The 20,674-nt window shown below is 39.2% G+C and overlaps 2 protein-coding genes across 2 annotated transcripts in view; one reads left to right on the forward strand and one right to left on the reverse strand.

Moving 5' to 3' along the window:
- LRRC17 (leucine rich repeat containing 17) overlaps nt 1-4,386 on the forward strand; it is a 33,825-nt gene extending 29,439 nt beyond the window's left edge. The window contains exon 4 of the mRNA XM_079785832.1: nt 3,509-4,386. Coding sequence (XP_079641958.1) covers nt 3,509-3,906 — 398 coding nt within the window. The 3' untranslated portion in view covers nt 3,907-4,386. The remainder of the gene's footprint in view (nt 1-3,508) is intronic.
- FBXL13 (F-box and leucine rich repeat protein 13) overlaps nt 1-20,674 on the reverse strand; it is a gene marked incomplete at both ends in the record, with an annotated part of 167,695 nt that overhangs the window by 102,330 nt on the left and 44,691 nt on the right. The window contains 2 exons of the mRNA XM_079785446.1: nt 7,220-7,352; nt 10,543-10,638. Of these exons, the coding sequence (XP_079641572.1) occupies nt 7,220-7,352; nt 10,543-10,638 (229 nt within the window). The remainder of the gene's footprint in view (nt 1-7,219; nt 7,353-10,542; nt 10,639-20,674) is intronic.

The raw sequence follows: 20,674 nt of genomic DNA on the forward strand, positions 1-20,674 counted from the left end.
ATTGAAAATGAATGTCCTAGAACTACACAGGTATATCTTAGTATTAATAACATTGTTTTAAAGTATTAAGAAACCATAATTTTTAAACATTTCTCAAGGGAACAGCAATATGCTACACTTATATCTAGTCTGTACAGATAGTGTAAACTTGGGAGTATCTTTAAATTGTGAGGTCAAAGCAATTTTCACTTCACAGTGAGTAAGATTGCTCCAGAGACAACTCTCCTCCCAAACGAAGTAATAATCATGCTTGTGTGCAGGCCAGCCAGGCCACAGGGTGAAGGACCTGAAGGTGGGGACCTTCTTTTGCTCCAGGAGAACCACAGACCCTCAAGACAAGCATGGCATGTCCCAGGTCCCTGGGCAAGTGTTTAATTTCCTTCTGGTCTTGGCTAACCAACTATCAAAAGTATCCACACAGCCCTAGCCGGTTTGGCTCAGTGGATAGAGTGGTGGCCTGTGAACTGAAGGGTCCTGGGATTGATTCCCATCAAGGGCACACACCTCGGGTGAAGGCTCCATCCCCGGCCCTAGTAGGGACGAGTGTGGGAGGCAGCCCATTGATGTGTGTCTCTTACATCGATGTTTCTCTCTCTGTCTCTCCCCTTCCCTTCCACTCTCTCTAAAAATCAATGGGAAAATATCCTTGGATGAGAATTAACAACAACAACAACAAAAGTATCCATGCAAACAAGGTTTAGAGCTATCTCTAAAAGAGGCTTTAAGTTACATTAATTAAAGTAGTGAATAATAAGGCAAACAATATTTTAATTATAATAAAACTACATTATGTAAAGAAAACTGGAGAAAAATAAGAGACGACAACACAGAAATAGATAAAAGTACAAAATGGGTGTGTTGTACGTCTAAGGGTCTTTTCCCCTCAGCAGTTATGAAGTTCTTATACTAGTAATTGCGAGTAATTTTTTAAAGTAAAGAAATCTAAACCTAGATCCCTGGGATCTCCTTTCCTGAAGGCCTTTAATGTTGTTTACCCGCTGTGTTTTCCTTGCTGACACACACGCTGCAAAATGCAGCAGTGGTATTCTTTCTCCTTTGTTCAATTCAGTCCCAGGAAAGTATGTTCTACGTTAACCAACGTGTATTGAACACCTACCAAATGCCAACCACTTTTCTTGGTATACTATATCTTCTGGAACAAAAAAGTCTCTCGGCGCTTAAAATGCCCTAAAGAAGTTTTATAATAAAAGTCCTTCTATATTTTGGGGCCCTTTGAGATGACACCCTGCCAAAGTAGGCTTACTTAACGACTTATGCTGGTAGATACACAAATGCAGTAAGATCTGCCAGTCTTTAGGAGGTGTGAACGACAATCTCATGAAATTCCAGATATTATTGCAAAAAAGGGGGAAAGAAGACACCCTGGTAGGGGTTTTACCTCCCTTGAGAAACAAATGAAAACTAGCTTTTCAACGTGCCTGGATTCAGATGGTTTAAGTAACAACTGTAGTGCTTTCAACATAAAATCTAGGAATGTTTACACATGCTTTCAATCTGAAGGGCTGACTTGTTTTAAGAAAAGTAAATTGTTGAGATCATTGACTCACAAATGTTAGCAACTAGAAAAAAAATGCAGTATCTTCAGAACAAAGATTACAAGAGCTGACCTTTTGCTCCTTTCTACCTCCCGTTCTCCCCACCCCACACCCCCAATTATTTGCTTTGCACCAAAATAGAGTTGTTTTTGAGGGGGAATTATGGGTTTTGTCTGAGAACAAAATGATATGAAAATGCTTGATGGTATTAGTATGAGGACATGTTTTCCAAATTCAAAATAAGAACACTTTATGCTCTAACAAGAGTATTTTAAGACAGCAATGAGAAAATGTTTGAAATCAAAACAAAATATTTGAAATCAGGATTGAACTATAAATTTTAGGGTCAGTCCACGTCAACTAAAATAGGGATAATCTAGGTTTAGATTTCTTTACTTTAAAAAAAAATAAAGCTTCTTGTTGTCTTATTTTGTGTTATGTCTTTGATATTTGTTGTAAGTATCCACCCCCCGAGCAGAATTAAATACATATGATTCAAAGCTGACAGCTACCATAGTTTGCCAAAACACAACCAGATGTTTTAAAAATGTTGATAAAATTGTTTTGTTTTTAGATTCTACAGGACTATCTAAAGGAATATAATTCCCGCCTGGGAAAAGGCTGTTTGTTTGTTTTTTACATTTTCAGAGTTTACTGATATCCCAGGGAGCTTTCAAATCATCACCAGACACAATTTCATGTTTTATGCATTTATATCTTATATTTGAAATATTTTCCTAATTCATGCCGGTTTTGTGGCATCTTTCCAGTGAGCATAAAAATGCATGTAAGCCCAAAATACATCTTTTAGAAAGCTAACTTAAAACTGATTTTAAGCATATAAAATATTGTGTTCTAGTTAGCTTAATCAAGGGGAAAGCTTTGTTTGAGTAAAAATATATTTTAGCACTTCTCATTTAGATGCATGTACGGTTAGGGAAATATAATTAAAACCAAAATGCCCCTGTTCCATGCTTCCATGTCTCTGGATCCACTCCGTTCATCTGTTTATTTTGTTCATTGGAAGGCAGGGGAGAGTGGGTGGGTGGGAGGTAATCAACCACAGACCTTGTATGCATTTATGCATAACCTATGGATGCAGACAATGGGGAGGTGAGGGCCTGGGGGGGAAGGGGGATGGGGGAGGCTGGAGGGGATTGATAGGGGGGAAAAGGGGACATATTTAATACTTTCAACTTATAAAGATTAAAAATAAATAAACAATTGAGAAAAAAAATACACAGAGAATGTTCTCCCAACACAGAAATCCTCTCCACAAAAATAGTAGAGAAAGAAAAAAGCATTAAACCAGATGGTGATGCACATCACAGGCAATCTGCTAAGAGATTGCAAAGACAGAAAAACTCTCACATTTTACATGGCCAAACAGATACAATCCAATGCATACGTGTTTTCAGGATAAGTGATAGCTAGTCCTTGAGTTAAGAGGACTTGACAGCAGCATTTGTCACACACAGTCAATCCTAACTTTACCAGGTGATTGAGGTGACCAACTGTGTTAGTGAATTGGCTTTATCAAGAGGAAAACAAACTTTTATCTTTATGATGAGAGGTAGTTTTCCAACTTGGCGCAAGGCTCCTACCCTCCCACAGAAACTGGGAGATCGGGTGCTATCTTTCTCCATGATTACATTTCAAGGAGAGGGCTCCCAGGTCCTTGAGAAAGACATTTCTGACTCATAAACGTGACAAAAGGCCTTAGTCTTCTAAAGGATATGTATACACTTCAAAGAGAGGAGAAAGTACTTAGAATTATAAGTTTTCTGAAGTATGGGCTCTGAGAAAAAAGGAGGGGATAAAACATTTTCTTTTCTTTTCAACAGGGTAAATTAAGTCTCTCATTTTTAACGTATTTGTTCTTATAAACAGCATACGATTGCATTTAACCCAATTAATTACTCACCGGTTTAATAAACATTTTCTGTTTCTAGCTGCTTTTTTAGGACTCACACATTTAGAAGAGTTAGATTTATCAAACAACAGTCTGCAAAACTTTGACTATGGAGTATTAGAAGACTTGTATTTTTTGAAACTCCTGTGGCTCAGAGATAACCCTTGGAGATGTGACTACAACATCCACTACCTCTACTACTGGCTAAAGCACCACTACAACGTCCACTATAATGGCCTGGAGTGCAAAATGCCTGAAGAATACAAGGGGTGGTTTGTGGGGAAATACGTTCGGAGTTACTATGAAGAGTGTCCCAAAGACAAATTACCAGCATACCCTGAAACATTTGACCAGGATACAGAAGAGGATGAATGGGAAAAAATACATAGGGAGCACACAGCAAAGAAGCAAAGTGTAAGAATCACGATAGTGGGATAATTTAGGAATTCTTCTAGTTGCAACTAGTTATATATTTGCTATACTGGTGTCAAAAACAAACCACACATGTTTACATTTTGATTAACTGTGTTGCCTATTTATGCAGGGTTATCCAACTAAAGGAAGGTTTCTTTAATTATTTTTATTATTAGAGTAATCAAGGGAGTACTCTCATCCTGTTTGCCTGCCTATTTGCAGAACAGCCTGCGGAAGATGGCTTCTAATGACATTACAACTTCATAATGTCCTGTATAAATGTTTTTACTGCTTTTTAAAGATAATTTTTTAAATGTTCATTTTTACATGCCTTTTGATAGCTGTACGGACATGCCTAGACACGACCAAAATGAAAAGATACAAATGCTTGGTAATAATAAAATGTCCTTCTCTTCCCTCCGTCCTCACGCCGTCCCCACCCCGACCTGTTTTCAATAAGTCAGCTTATACATTGAATAAATTTCCATTCCTGATTCTTGTGCATTCCAAATTCTCAATGACTCTTCATTGATTCTTGCAAAACTGTCAAGCTAGACCTGAAGGAGAATTGTCACAAGCAACAGTAGAGGATCTGAGAATTATATTGGAGGCTGGTCAGAAAATGAGGAGGAGATGTAGATGATGTGAATCATGAGCCCTGAAAAGGTATAAAATTCAGCAAAAAATGAAGACAGAACGGGTGTTTCAATAGCATTCAGACTAGGAAGCCATCTGTTAAGGGGGAAGGGGCTGAGCCCTTCCCGCTAACCTGATAGTTCAAGGAGCATAAAACAAAGAATGGAATTAGGATTCAGGGCAGGATTTGGGATAAAGCAGAAACAAAAAATAAAAAGTTATATCAAAGGAAATGAGAGAGGGCTGGTGCCTAAGAGGCCCTATCATTTGGGTTTGCAGGTTAAAATTAACTCACTGAGAGTAACAGATCACCAAAAAAAAAAAAAGAGGCAATACCTGGAAACTGACTCCATCAGTTTGCATTTAAAAAAAAATCTTTATTGTTGAAAGTATTGCATATGTTCTCCTTTCCCCCCTGCCATTGACCTCCTCTAACCCCCCAGCCCCCCACCCCAAGCCAGTTTGCATTTTGACAGTCAGCTATACTATTAGAAAGAAAAGTAAAATGAAAGAAATATGTACATATCCCTAAAAGTCCCACTTTTTCCTTTTTATACAGATTTCTTACTCACATGGAGTTGAATACATTTTTATTTCTCATCTCAAGATACCCTAAAATGTTTATCAACTGGTCTCATTTGATACTTGCACAAATTCCCAAAACACAGGAAATGGTATAGGATAAATAGTAATGAGCATGTCTTAAGTACCTGCTAGATGCCAGACACTACATTAAGAGCTTCACATATTCTATTTCTAATTCATAAGAGTCCTCTGAGGTAGGTAATATTACCTGCCTTTTCTAATGAGAAACCCAAGGCTTAGGTAACTTGGACAAAGTCACAGTGCTGACAGGTGGCAGAGCTAGGATTCAGGTCCACCTAAGCCCTTTCTGCTGTGCAGGGCTGCAGAGTACACTTTATTATTTTTTTATTATAGTTGAAATCCAATATTATTTTGTATTAGTTTCAGGTGTACAGAACAGTGGTCAGACAGTCATAAACTTCACAAAGTGCTCCCCCTGATATTTCCCGTACCCACGTGGCACAGTGCATAGTTATTAGAATACTAGAGGCCCGGTGCATGAAAGTTCATACACTGGAAGGGGGGTCCCTCAGCCTGGCCTGCCCCTTCTCACAGTCCAGGAGCCCTCAGGGGTGGGAGGCGACCCAGCGATCAGGGGTAAGGCGACGCCCCCATCACACCTCTGCTGCTGCCACTGCTGGCAGCACAAGCCTCGTCTGGCCCTGGTTACCTGAGCCTCGGGCAACCCTGGGCAGCCCTGGGGGGCTGAGGGGACTGGGGGACTCCAGAGGCAGGCGCATAGAGTGGCTGGGCCTGCCTTGCTGCGCACCTGCCACCCCGGCGGGGCTGAGGGGACTGGGCACCTCCATCTTGTGGCTGTGGGTGCTGCCATCTTTGCGGGAGTGGCAGTCAATTAGCATATCCCCTCCTTATTGGCTGTGGGCGCCACTATCTTTGAGGGCAGGGCAGTCAATTAGCATGTTTCCTCCTTATTGGGTGTGGGCACCACCATCTTTGTGATGATGTGAGGGTCAGTTAGCATATTCCCTCTTTAGGACTAGAGGCCCGATGCACGAAATTCATGCAAGAATAGGCCTTTCTTCCCCCAGCTGCCAGCACTGGCTTCCCTCCAGCACCCAGGACCTGGGCTTCCCTTGCAGCTCCGGCTTCATCCAGAAGGTCGATGGTCTAATTAGCATATTACACTTTTATTATTATAGATTATTGACTATATTCCCTATGCTGTGCTTTACTTCCCAATAATTATTTTGGAAAGTAAAATACAGTTATAACCAATCTGTACTTCTTAATCCCTTCACCTTTTTCACTGAGTCCCTCAAACCCCCTCCCCTCTGGCAACCATCAGTCTGTTCTCTGTATCTATGAATCTGTTTTTGTTTTGTTTGTTCATTTATATTGTTCTTTAGGTTCCACATATAAGTGAAATTGTCTGGCATTTGTCTTTCTCTGTCTGACTTATTTCACTTAGCACAATATCCTCTAGGTCCATCCAGGTTGTCACAAATAGTAAGATTTCATTCTTTTCTATGGCTGAGTAATTATTCCATTGTGTAAGGGGGTTAATGTGGTTTGTGGGGGGGAGAACAGGAAAGGGGGCTTCTGTAATACTTTCAACAATAAAAATAAATTAAAAGATAATAAAAATAATTTGGTAGATCTATAAGTATTGGCATGAAAATATTTCTAAGAAACAAAGGAAAATATAAACTAATGTAGCCTCTTTCATGTTAAAAATTTTAACTGTCTTTTTAGTCACATATATGTAAATATAATTTTTAAAAGCAGAAAACATAAGATTGAGTATCTTTCAGTAAGTGTATGAGTTTGAGGGAAATTCTGCTTTTACTATATATTGTTAGAATTTTTAAAATGAGAATATGTTCTTCTACTGTATTTTAGGAGGTAAACTGATGATATATAGATAAACACATGCTAGACACACAGAAAAGGTGATCAATTAGAATAGAGAAAGAATCAACTCCTAGGGTATACAATCCAGTAAGAGCTGACTACATTATAAGCTTTTTATATGCTTGTAATTGGCATTCTTATGGCCTAAGACTGTAACCGAAGTTTCCATTTTCTTTTTACTTTTCTTTACATTTGTTTAATTAAAATACAAGAAAGCAAAAACAGTTGTAATTATCATACTTACTGACAGATCTCAAAGTTTTTGCTCGGAGAGGACAACCACGAAAATTCAAGCGCAGCACGTTGAGACGCCACCTTTGCAGAGTATACAGTACATATTTATCCATGATCACATTTTTTACTGAGGAAAAATCAATCTAAAAAGGATAAACAGAAGATATCAAGAAATGAAAAGATCTTTGGCATGTAAAATTTTTAAATATTTTTAAAGCATCAAGGACTAAAATGTTTTTTATAGCATCACTCATTTGGGGGGCTTTTGTTGTTGTTGTTTTTCATGGTCATTCCTAGGTTTAATTACAAACAGATTTAAAATGTCCAGTCCAGGTCAACAGCTGTGAGGGTTGGCGGCCTCACATCTACCCCAACCCAGATCAGTTATCTTGGAGTGGACTGGACAGCCCCATCATCTCAAGTGAGCCCCAAGGCTGCCCTCCCCCACTTCAATGTCAATGCAATCTGGGTTAATATTTCTGCCTTTTGTTTTATGAGCACAGACTATATGTTGAGTCCTTGACCATGGGAAAGACAATTTAGAGTGTGCGGTTATAATGACCTTTTCATAAGTCATAATTTGGACGTTATTCTAGAGAAAAGGAAGATCACCTGAATGGACCTGGCTGATTGTACGTAAAATTGAAGAGCAGAGGTTTAGGTGAGTTCTGAGTGGCCAGGGCTAGTTGATAAACAATAACATTGATATCAAAGTATTAGTAGTATTTTTCATTTGAAAGGGTAAGTTTATGAACATACAAATTTTTGCCTTCTCAACAAAGCAATTCTTAGTGCTAAAATGCTTGTTATAGTTGTGCCACGTTTGAGCATTCACAAAGGCAAAAAGGTAATTGAAGATGAAGGGCAACATAGAATTGTGGAAAGAGAAATTTGCTGAACATAATGAAACTTAACTTCCTGTCCTGGCTTTGTTACTCATGGCCATGTGCTCATATATTCTACATCTTTACCCAGTGAGGTCTCTGAGCAGAAGTGCTAGCTTTTTCTGCCAGGCTTCAGAAGTATTTGTCTTCATCTTAATATTGTACACATTCTTTCTCTTCCAGACCATTTGAATTCATTTTTTTCTTCTTTAAGGGTTTCCCAAAGGGAAAAAGTAACACCCCAATCTGTCACTAAGTAAGATATATATATAATTTCAGACAGGGAGAGAGAGATGGAAAGCTCAATGATGAGAGAGAATCATTGATTGGCTGCCTCCTGTTCACCCCCTACTGGGGATCATATGTCCTGAGCAGGAATAGAACCATGAGGTACCTCCTGGTTCATAGGTTGATGCTCAAACACTGAGCCACATGGGCTGGGGGAGATTTCATCCTTTAAACCCCACTTTACTTTGATTCTCAGAGTGTGGTTCTAGGACCAGCAGCATCAGCAGCATCCAGGAACCTGTTGGAAATGAAAATTGTCAAGCCCCACGCCAAACCTGCTGAGACTCTGTGGGTGGCCATGGGCAATTTGTTTTAACAGTCCCTTCAGATGATCCTGATGCATGCTAAAGTCTGAGAGTAACTGCCTTAAACTAAAAATAAATTTAAGACAGGAATACTCAATTTGTTAGCCATTACGGGTTACCTAAGACAGAAGCTCATTTTCTTCTTGCCATTGTTGCACAAGATAAGAGCACGACAGTACAGCCAAGCAATGGAATGGTGCTCTGGTGGGATGTAAAAATGTTGAGATGACTTATCAAACTAGAGCCCTTGACATGTTGTCAACTCCTTTTAGTTTCTCTGTGTGAGTTTTAGAGTTTCTGCAGAATGGCCCTGGCCGTTTATTCACAGGCGAGTCTAAGCACAGATATCATTAGTCCCCCTCATCAGCAATCAAAATGCAGTGGCAAAGTCAGCTATTGATTGAACTTTAGGCAACAGAGGGAATGTTGCCACTGCAACATTGATTGATGGCATCAATGATCATAGTTGCTGAGATGAAAGCATCATCCATGAAACAGAATAGAGAAGTCATCGGGGATAATACATGCTTATTATTTGTTGTTGGCTGAGACCTCTCCCCAACGTCTTTTTGGACTGAGAAACACAGGCATGTTCTAAGTTACAAGAACAGTACAAAAATAGTACAATGAGAAGGGCACTGAGGTACGGCCTAGAAAGTCCATATCAGAAAATGCCTAGGTGTATGCGTGTCTGTATGCATGCAAACACACGGAGAATAGCAAACAAGCTTTGTTGTACGCGTTGTGTCTTTTAGCCCTATTTCATGCTCAGTTGTTTTTCCCTTTGCGCCATATTAAGGGCTGCTTTGTTATATTTTTGAACGAATAATATAGCTGATATTTATTTCATGCTCCTTACCTACAGGCTCCACACTCAGAACTTTACTTGCAGTGTTTTCATTTATCTCTGTGGCATCCTGAATTACACACTGGTAGGTCTAACAGGTACAATAGAACTTTGTATCAATCCAAAAATAATAGTCAATTTATTCCTACCATTCAAATTGGGGAAAAACTAATAATGTACCTCTTAAAATAACATGGCCTTTTTCTCTAATCTTTCAGGCTCGTGCCTGCACAAAAGAGAAATAAGTGCACCTACTCTTGGTGGCCACATAGCGGGGAGAGGAAGGGAGGTAGCCACTACTGCATTTGGCTTATAGCAGTCCATTCTCTTTTGAGAACTAAAATATGGCCATGCACCGAATAACGATATTTCAGCCAGTGGTGGACCACACGCACGAAGGTGGTTGCGTAAGATTATAATGGAGCTGAAAAATCCCTATCACCTAGTGACATTGTAGCCATCGTCACATCGTGGTGTAACACATTGCTCACGTGTTTATGGTGATGCTGGTGTAAACAAACCAACTGTGCTGCCAGTCATATAAAAGTATAGCACATACAATTACACACAGTACATAATACTTGATAATAAGTGACTATGTTGCTGGTGTAGGTATTTATTATACTATTAGTCATTATTTTAGTGTATACTCCTTCTACTTACACACACAAAAAGTTCGCTGTAAAACAGGATGCTGTGTTATGCCAGGCAGCGGCCTCATTCATCTCGTGTTTGCCACATCTTTTAATCGCATCATTTTCTCTTGTGCTCGATTTAATCTCGTGTTGTTTTGTATAGTAACATGCTGTACACGCTTGTAGCCAAGGAGCAATAGGTTATGCCATATAGCCTGGGTGTGTAGTAGCCTATACCATCTAGGTTTGTGTAAGTGCACTCGAGGATGTTCACACAATGACGAGATCACCTAGCGCCACATTTCTTGGACATATCCCCATGTGTCAAGCAGCACATGACAGTAAAAACACAGCTTCAGGTAGTGACTACTTACATGATTCCACAATGAGCTATTTTGTGTCATTGCCATCCAGGAGTGACAAACTTGACCACAAATTACCACATCGTATAAATTGAGGTTGAAGAAAATCTAAACACAAAGAAAAGAAATATATAATTTTGAAAAATATGAATTTTGATGTAACTCTTCCACTTAGCATTTTTTGCTATTAATAATGATAATGTAATCCATATATTGCAGAAGCAGGGATTTAAGTGCTGGAACTTTACCTGAAGATAGGAATTTTATCTAAAGCATCATAACTTGCCCTAGCTGGTTTTGCTCAGTGGCTAGAGCGCCGGCCTATGGACTGAAGGGTCCTGGATTCGATTCCGGTCAAGGGCACATGATAGGGGTTGTGGGCTTAATCCCCAGAAGGGGGCATGCAGGAAGCAGCCGATCAATGATTCTCTCATCACTGATGTTTCTATCTCTCTCTCCCTCCCCCCTTCCTCTCTGAAATCAATGAAAAAATATATTTAAAAAAAAAAAAAAGAACAAAACACTAGATAATACTAATGGAACAAAACACTAGATAATACTAATGTTCTAAAACTAGAGAGTGTCCTAAATTCTGGTAATTATTCAGGAAGAAAGTATAGATATTAACTTACTTTAAGCTTTATTAAGGTAAATGTACATTCTAAAATTTGTGTGTTACCTAAGAACACCTTAGAGGGAGGCAGGAAGCAACGCCCTAAGGGCTGCACACTGTGAGAGAACTCACTAAGACCTAGTCAGCTCCAACACACGAAGTGGACAGGAGAACTACGAGCACAGCTGCTCTGGGTGGGCCGAGCCTTTATTTCCTGAACCTTTATTCCAGAATCACCACTGCTCCTCGGAAGGTCACTAACTTAGTTCCCTCAGGCTGCTGTAACAAATTACCACAAACCGGGTGGCTTAATACAACAGAAACACATTCTCTCGCAGTTCTGAGGTCTAGAAGTGTGAGATCACAGCGTTGGCAGGGCCATCCTCCTGAAGGCACCAGCAGAGTGTCCTCTTGTTGCTTCCTGGCTTCTGGTGGTTGCTGGCTTTCCTTGGCTTGTAGCTACTTCGCTCCAACCATTGCCTCTGTCATCATGTGGCCTTCTTCCTCCTGGGTGTGTCTGAATCTCCCTCTCCTCCCTCTTATAAAAACACTGGTCATTGGACTTAGGACGCACCCTCTTCCAGGGTGACCCCATCTTAGCTAAATTACATCTGCAGAGATCCTATTTCCAAATAAAATCACATTCTGAGGTTCTGGTTACTAGTAGACATGAATTTGGGGAGGATATTATTCAACCCAGTTCAGTGACCTAACTCCTCTAAGTCTGTTTCATCAGCAAAATGAGGCTCTATGATGAGATAATCTCTCAAGGCTTCCTCCATACCTAAAAGCTTATAATTACTATTGTGATTCATGACCAAATGGTTAAAACTAGACTCCTGACTGTACTGCCATTGTGTAATTGTTAGTGTTAAGTTTAAAGGGTTTGCTTTTCCACATCAACGTGATTAAATTATTTTCAACTACAAATCCTAACAGGATATTACTTGTAATTTTTTAAAAGTTCTATCTAATTGGATCCTACATATCATATAGATGCTAGATTCTTACATGAGTGGAGACAGACTTTTATCTGAAAGGTATACTTGCATTCTTGTCTATATAGTAGAGAAAACAGGAGCTATTTAAAAAGGCCATATAATGCCTTTTCCAATATGGGGGGAGTTATTTATTTACTAGTTTATTTAACACTTATTGTTAAGCACCTACTCGGTGACAATCATACCTTACTAATTCCATAGAATAATGTCCAGAAATATTTTAAAGGCAAGTGTTCCCCATCTCAGTGTGAAATAAACTTTGTAAAGAATTTAAGTGCAATTACCATGAACCTCACTTTCTCCTAGGAAGTCATGCCATTGTAAGTGTAATATATATTGAGAATTTTTAAATGTTAAATGCATTTATACTTGAAAAGACTAGAAAACAATTCCATAAGAAACACAGGCTGTTGCCAACATGGAAACCTGGGGAAAACACCAGGCAGGTGAGTGTGGATTTTTAATTCAATTTCATAGATAATCACTGCATGGTTATTCTCATGGGCAAGACATCCTAACCCCCAAACTGGAAAGATGTAGCACAGAAGAAAAAAAAGAAGTTTTAAGAAAACTATATGCCAGTGAAACTATATCCTATATAATAAAAGCATAATATGCAAATCAAACAAATGGCAGAAGGACCAGTCGGTGAGGGGTGGGACGGGCGAGCAAGTGGCGCCAGGCCAGCCAAGGTGCGTGCCAGTGGGCCTAAGGAGGGGATGGCCATGGGCCCCCCCCCCATGGCGACCAGCAACAGCTGAGGGGCAATGGGGGGGCGGGGCCAGTCGCTCGCTGACTGTACCTCCCCTGATCAGCCTGCCGGTTGCCTCTGTTGGACATCCCCTAAGGGCTCCCAGACTGCAAGAGAGTTCAGGCTGGTCTGAGGCACCCCACACACACACACCCAAGTGCATGAATTTTTGTGCACCAGGCCTCTAATATAAGTATAAAGTATGAGGCTACTCGATGCTCTTATTCAATGTGTATCAGTACCTGCTAGGTGCCAGGGGGAGTTTCAATCTTTGGAAGGAAAAAGGAAAAACATCTAAGGGTCCATGAATAACTAATGAGGTGACAAGGGGACTGAGAGCCCATGTCACAAAAGAAATGAAGGGATGTAACAAAGAGGACAAAAGATGAAGAGGAACCTTGCACCCTAGTAGGAAGAAGAATTACAAGTGCAAGGAAGCCTGCTCTCCTTTAAGTTGTTGGAATGAGTCCTGCTAGTATAGGATTCCAGTTAAGGAACATAGAGGCAGCTGCAAGAAGAGTCTTCCTAGAGTCTGAGACTTGTCGAGCCTCCTGTCCACTCCTTGCACCTCCTGACTCCGGTGCAAATGAATGATACCCCTGGGAGGGACCAGGGGTGGCTCTTAGGATGGGGAGATGATGAAATGCTGACAATAATCTGAAGCACAAGGAGCACAGCAGATATTTTCATTTTCATATGACCTCAAGTGATGGAACTAGGATCTCTGAGTGGGGAAATCAGCAGATTTCAGCTTTATCTAAGAAAAGACCTCTAGGCTAGTCCCTTCTAACATAAAGACTCCATGATTTTAAGATCTTGTAACCCTCTGCTCTCTAAAACAAACAAGTTCCAGAAGAAACAAATTTACAATGTTTGTGGTGAGAAGTAAATATATTCTTTAATTCCCTGTGGTGTTAGATTGGTATTGGGGTATCAGCACATGTCTTGCAAATGGGGAAGGATCTCCACACAGGGAGAATCATCAAGGAAACGGCTAAAATAGAGTGGGCTGGCTGGGCAGGGTTCCTGTTCACTGACTATGATAGAGCACCGAGTGTGTTACTGAGGGGATACTGACGGGGTGGAGGAGCCTGTTGGAAGAGATGAACTTTGAACTCCTTCTAGTAAGGGTTCTCTTCCTGGCTTGCAAATGGCTGTCTTCTTACTGTCTCCTCTCAAGGCAGAGAGGAAGCTCTTTTGTCTATTCTTAGCCATCATCTTGTTCTAAGGGCACTAGTCCCATTGGGGCTTCACCCTCATGACCTCATCTAATCCTAACTATTTCCGAAAGACCCCACCTTCTAATGCCATCTCATTGAGGGTTAGGGTTTCAACATATGAATTTGGTGTAGACACAAACATTGGGTCCATAACACACAGTTATGCAGAACTGGGATTCACACTCTAGTTTTCTACATTTAGGATTTGTTTCCCTACACAATTTCCACAGAAACTTTACCCCACTCTAGAATGATAGATTGTTCCAGCCTAGAATAGAATGAGTTTATTTACTTATAAAACACCTTTCAGCATAAAATTCAGTCCTCAGCATATAAACACCATTTTGAACATTTTTCCAAATGCTCATAATTATTAGACATTTTCCAATCATAAACTACTTGACAAGTGATCATGATTTCCTTCACTTTTGCTGACAAATCCTCCTAAGAAATATTCATATGAAAATTCTGCCAACACCCATATACTTGAAGGTTAAATGTGTTCAAAAGTAAACCTCAGTTGTTTAATGAAGCCAAAATCAAAATGAAACCTTGACCGGTCAAAAGTTTCCTGTTCCTTGTTTAAACCAATCATTCCTTTTTATATAACATCTCATGTCAAAAAGTATAACAACACTTGCACTTCCAAACAGTTAGGGAAAGTTTTAACCACATCCCATTTGGATAGAATTCCCAAGAGTAAAACGCTTAACAACTGAACAATCCGAGTCCATGGCTAACCTACATGTTCTACCAAAGTTTTAAATATTGATACAACACCTGGACTATTCTTAGCAATTATCTTGTTTTGCCTAGCTAAAGTAGGGCATTCTATAGACATTAATTTTATTTTTAATGTGGTATTTCTGATGCTTACAATGGTATATATTCTAAAATTTACATAATGTGAGCTTTTTCTCATGTATATAGAATTTTAAGGCAAAAAAACAATTAATGTCCAAGTTTTTCACTCTGTATTCTTCTTCTATCTTTTCCCAATTTACACTTGTTCTTCACTATCTGATACAACAGCTACCAGCTTCCTGTGGCTATTGAGCACTTGAAATGTGACTGGTATGACTGAGGAACCAAAATTTTAATTTAATTTTAATTTAAAATCTGAAGCTTGATTTGGTTATTGGAAAACATTTAATTACACATGGAGCAACCTGGGTATGTGAATACTTTTTCAGGTGTGACATGCGATCTAAATTCAATCTGTATTTATATTTGTATATCTGATATATCTGTATATCTGATTAAGTATATCTAATGAATATTTAGTGTTAGAATTGAAAATGTGGTAAAAGCATAAATTACAAACTTGATGTCAAAGACAGTGTGAAATAAAGAATATAAAATATCTTATTGGCAATTTTTGTGTATTGGTTAAATGTAGAAATGATAATAATCTAGATAGATTGGGTTAAATAAAATGTATTATTAACATTTTAAAAATAAAATAAACTTATTCTCAAAGCAAACATACACTGAGTGGCCAGATTATCATGACCACCCCATCAGTACTTCGTTGGGCCACCTTTTGCCTTCAATACTGCGGCGATTCATCTTGGCGTTGACTCCACGAGATGTTGAAAGGTGATGCGAGGAATCTGCCACCATGCCTGATGAATAGCACTGTCCAGTTCTGTGAGATTTGATGGTTGTGGAACCAGCTGCCTGATGGCTCTTTTAATTTCGTCCCACAAATGCTCAATTGGATTGAGATCTGGTGATTGTGGGGGCCACCTAAGCAAGGTAAAGTCTCCCTCATGTTCTTGAAATCACTCCTGCACAATATGAGCACCGTGGCATGGCACATTGTCTTGTTGGAAGAAGCCATCTCCATTGGGATACGCCCTCAACATAATAGGATGAACTTGACCAGCAACGATACTTAGGTATGTTGTGCTATTCAGACGAATTAAAGGGCCCAAATCATGCCAGGAAAACATGCCCCAAACCATAACACTGCCCCCACCAGCTTGAAGGATTGTACTCATGCATGTGGGGTGCATGCTTTCATGCTATTTCCGCCAAATTCTCACTCTGCCATCTGCATGATGCAACTGGAAACATAATTCATCGGACCACGTGACTTTTTTCCAATGCTCGACTGTCCAATCCTTGTGTTCCTGTGCGAATTGGAAACATTTTATCTTGGTAACTGCAAACAGCAAAGGTGTTTGAACAGGCCTTTGGCTTCCATATCCCATACAATACAGCGTACAGCTAATTTGCCTACAAACGTCAGGTGGTCATAATAATCTGGCCACTCAGTGTATACCACCTACAATATAGTATCCTAAAAAACCTTGTAGTATGTTTCCAAATGCCATTAAAAGTCAAAATACTGTTTCAGACATAAATTCCATATGTATCAAGCATTCAAGCATCCAATTCCAGGGACATGTAGAGCAATCTTTCTATGTGTTACTTAGAATTTAAACAATTTTAAAATATTTTGTAAGAAAGAAAATGATTATGTTGTCAAATAGATTTGGGAAATCCTGATCAAAACAAAGTAAAACATTACAAAACATTTAAGCATCTAGAGAAAGAATTTAATAACAAACACATATCCATTAATCAAATTTAACAAATATTACCCTTTTAGAAACTAAAGTTAAGAACTTTTCTTTAGGGCCTTCTTTTAACCCCAGGAAAACAGTGACATTAACCATTTACTGTAGACCTAATTTTTGTATTGGCATTTGTATTGTTTTGTGTTTGTTTGATTGTTTTTGTTCATCTTCACCCAAGGATATTTTTCCATTGATTTTAGAGAATGAAAGGGAGGGGGAGAGACACAGAGAGAGAGAAACATCGATGTGAGAGAGACATATCGATTGGTTGCCTCCTGCATGAACCTCTACCAGGGTCTGGGATCAAGCCTGCAACTGAGGTATGTGTCCTTGACCAGAATCAAACCCAGGATCCTTTAGTCTGAGGACCGACGCTCTATCTACCTAGCCAAACCAGCCAGGGCTGTATTTTTTTAATGGAAAGTCTCCATTCTTCCAGCTTCTAAGATGCCACATTACCCATCCTGGTGTTTCCCTGATCACCCATTTCTGGTTCTCTTCTTCCTCCATTTGTCCTTGTATTAGTCCAAAGAAACAGAATCAAAAGGAGATATACAGACATAGATTTATAGATTTATATGTATTTACTATATATGTGTAATATATAGTTTGGGGTTCTTTTTGGTTTTGGGGTGTTTTTACTATAGAGAATTGGCTCCCCATATTATGAAGGCTGAGAAGTCCAAATTCTGCAGCTGGAGACCCAGGAGAGCCAATTGAATTGTTCAAATGTAAGTCCAGGGCCTGAGAACTAGAAAAGGCAAAGGTATAAATTCCAGGCTCATCTGAATCAGAAGGCAGCAGATGATGAGATGTCCCAGCTCAAAGGCAGTCAGATATAGAGAGAATTCCTTCTTGCTCAGCCTTTTTCAGTAGACTGAGTGATGCCTGTCCATTAAGGTGGGTCATCTGCCTTACTCTGTCTACTAATTCAAAAGTTAATCACATCCAGAAACATCATCATAAAAACACCCAAAAATAATGTTTAACCAAATATCTGGGCACCCCAGGGCCCATTCAAGTTGACACATAAAAATTAACCATTGTGGTCCCCAGTGGCAACTCTGCTTTCCTCAAATCATGGTTATTTCCCAAGACTCACTCTTTGGCACCAGCAAAATTTTTAAAAATCTCTCCCTCAAAGAGTTTGTTCATTCTTTGGGCCTATCTATATTTTATTTGTTACAACTACTTAATCAAAAAAAATTTTTTTGAAAAGAACTTTAAATTTTATTTTTCAATTATAGCTTATATTCAATATTATTTTGTATTAGTTTCAAGTGTACAGCACAGTGGTTAGACAATCATATACTTTACAAAGTGTTCCCCCTGATATTTCCAGTACTCACCTGGCACCATGCAAAGTAATCACAATATTTTTTAATATATTCCCTATGCTGTACTTTCTTCCCCATGATTATTTTGTAACTAACAATTTGTATTTTGTAATCCTTTCACCATTTTTATCCAATACCCTAAGCCCCTTCCTCTCTGGCATGCATCTGTCTGTTCTCTGTATCTATGAATCTGTTTCTGTTTTGTTTGTTTATATTGTTCTTCAGATTCCATATATAAGTGAAATCATACGGCATTTGCCTTCCTCTGGCTGATTTATTTTGCTTAGCAAAATACCCTCTAGGTCTATCCATAATGTCACAAATGGTAAGATTTCATTCTTTTTTATGGCCAAGTAATATTCAATTGTATATATGTACCACTACTTTTTCCTTCACTTGTCTATTGATGGGCACTTAGGTTGCTTCCATAACTTGGCTATTGTAAATAATGCCACAATGAACATTGGGATGCATATATTCTTTCAAATTAGTATTTTGGGTTTCTTCAGATATGTATCCCAAAGTGGAATCGCTGTCTCACTGGCAGACCGAATCTCCACTGATTTTTAAGGTCAGATGTTATGTGGGCTCCTCTTCCTGGCTCTAGTGCTCTGACCTGGGGAGCCCAGGATGAGGTTGAGAATCCACACTGCTCAGGGGGGACCTTTGCAGCTGAGATATCCCTCCAGATTCTCAACCTCCAGACATTGGTGTGGGGCCAGCCCTTTTCATATCTCCACCTTCCCTACCAGTCTCAATGTGGCTTCTTCTGTTTATCCTTGGTTATAAGACTTCTGCTCAGCTGGTCTTCAGTTGGTTATTAAGGTTGTTTGTTCTATAATTTAGTTGTAACTCCACTTTGGACCTGGGAGGAGGTGAATACAACTTCTGCCTACTCTGCTATCATCTTGGATTCCCACACACTCAAAAATTTTAACACCGTACCGTCAATAAGAAGGAAGTAGAAAGGGGATTTATGCTTAATTGTGTAGTTCCTTTGTGCTAGGTATTCATTTTAATTCTTATAATAACCCTGTTATTTGCCCATTATTACCCTAATTTAAATATGAAGTGTCCTAACTCAATACCATTTTCCAATTCTACCTGGATTCAGGTTGCTGCATACAATACAGGATGCCTAATTCAACTTGAATTTTAGATAAACAATGGATAAATTTTTAGTATAAGTACCTGCACATTAATACCAGCATCATAGAATGATGATTGAAAGTTTGACTGTGTTTGCCAAGATCTAATGAGAGCATAGAGAATAGGGAGAGGGCCAAGGTCAACATCCAGAGGTATATCATAGAGCTTGGGAATGAGAGGAGAGTGAGAAACTTATCATGAGGACAGGGAAATAATTCCCCAAGGAAATAACCATGAAATGTCATGCCATAGAAGCCAAAAAAAAAGAGCATTTCAAGAAAGAAGCATGGTCAGATGCTACAGAAAGAATAAGGAAGATGAGAGGTGAGCATAGGCAATTGGATTTGATGATTAAGGAATTCCTGGGGCCTTAATTAGACCAAGTTTGTAGTGGTGGGGCCAAAAAGAAAAAAATAATTTGCCATTCATCCAACATTTAGAGAGCATGTAGGGATTATGAATTCAAAGCATGTAAGACACTGTCCCTGTCTTCAAGGAACATATAGTTTAAGAGAAAAACAAAAAATAGACAGTTATAACAGACTACAAAAAGTGCTTCAGGGGTAACTAACACAGGGAGGGTAACAACCAAGACCAAGGGAGAGGATAGAAGATCAAAGGTAGCCTTTCTGGAACAAATAACATCTAAGCATAAGTGAGCCAGTCAGAGGAGAAAAGGGGGTCCTGTATAGAGAGAGCATAATGGCTAGAGACAGAGCCTTACATTAAGGCAGTAAAAGGCAATTCAGCCTGGCTAGAGCCAAGAATTCCTGAGGGGAAATGGTAGACAATGAAGCTGAGACATAGTGAGGAATTAGAACATAAGGGGCCCTATGGGGCATGTTAAAGCCAATGGGGATGAAGGAAAGATTTTAGGCAGCAAAGTGACATGAATAAATGTGACTTTTGAAAGATAAAGATAGCTCTGGGTAAGCAAATGAAAAATGAATCAAGGTCAAGAGTTGATGTTGAAAGACTCAATGAATTAGCTTTAATAGCAATGTCACTGATGGATAATGAGTGCCAGAGGGAATGTAGAAGAGAAAAATAAGAGAAATTACAAGTTTTAAAAAATGTAGTGGAAGATAAAGGGAAAAAGTCAAAGATTATTTCTAGGTAGGTCAGTCAAGTTGATGATAATGCTATTCATTTAGAAACAGGATAAGAGGGGAGAGAGAGAAAGGAAATGAGTTCTATTTTGGAAACGATGGATTGGCTTGTGCCTTTGGAACATTCCGGTAGAATGATTAAAGCATTTGATTAAAGCATTTTCTGGGGGTCTCAGTAGTTTGAGATAGAGTCAAGAAGTCTGATAACACATATAGGGATAAAAATAGAGTATTAATTCAAGAGAGGAGGAGGGTTGAGAAATGTCTTAAAGTAATAGGGTGAGTTGAATACATTTCTAGACCTGAGGGAATAAATCAATAGAAAGAAATTAGAGATGATGGGGCCAGGGAAGGCACAGGGAAGGAGTAGGGGTAACAG

This window comes from Cnephaeus nilssonii (genome assembly GCF_951640355.1).
Source record: "Cnephaeus nilssonii genome assembly, chromosome: 12".
Lineage (NCBI taxonomy): Eukaryota > Metazoa > Chordata > Mammalia > Chiroptera > Vespertilionidae > Cnephaeus > Cnephaeus nilssonii.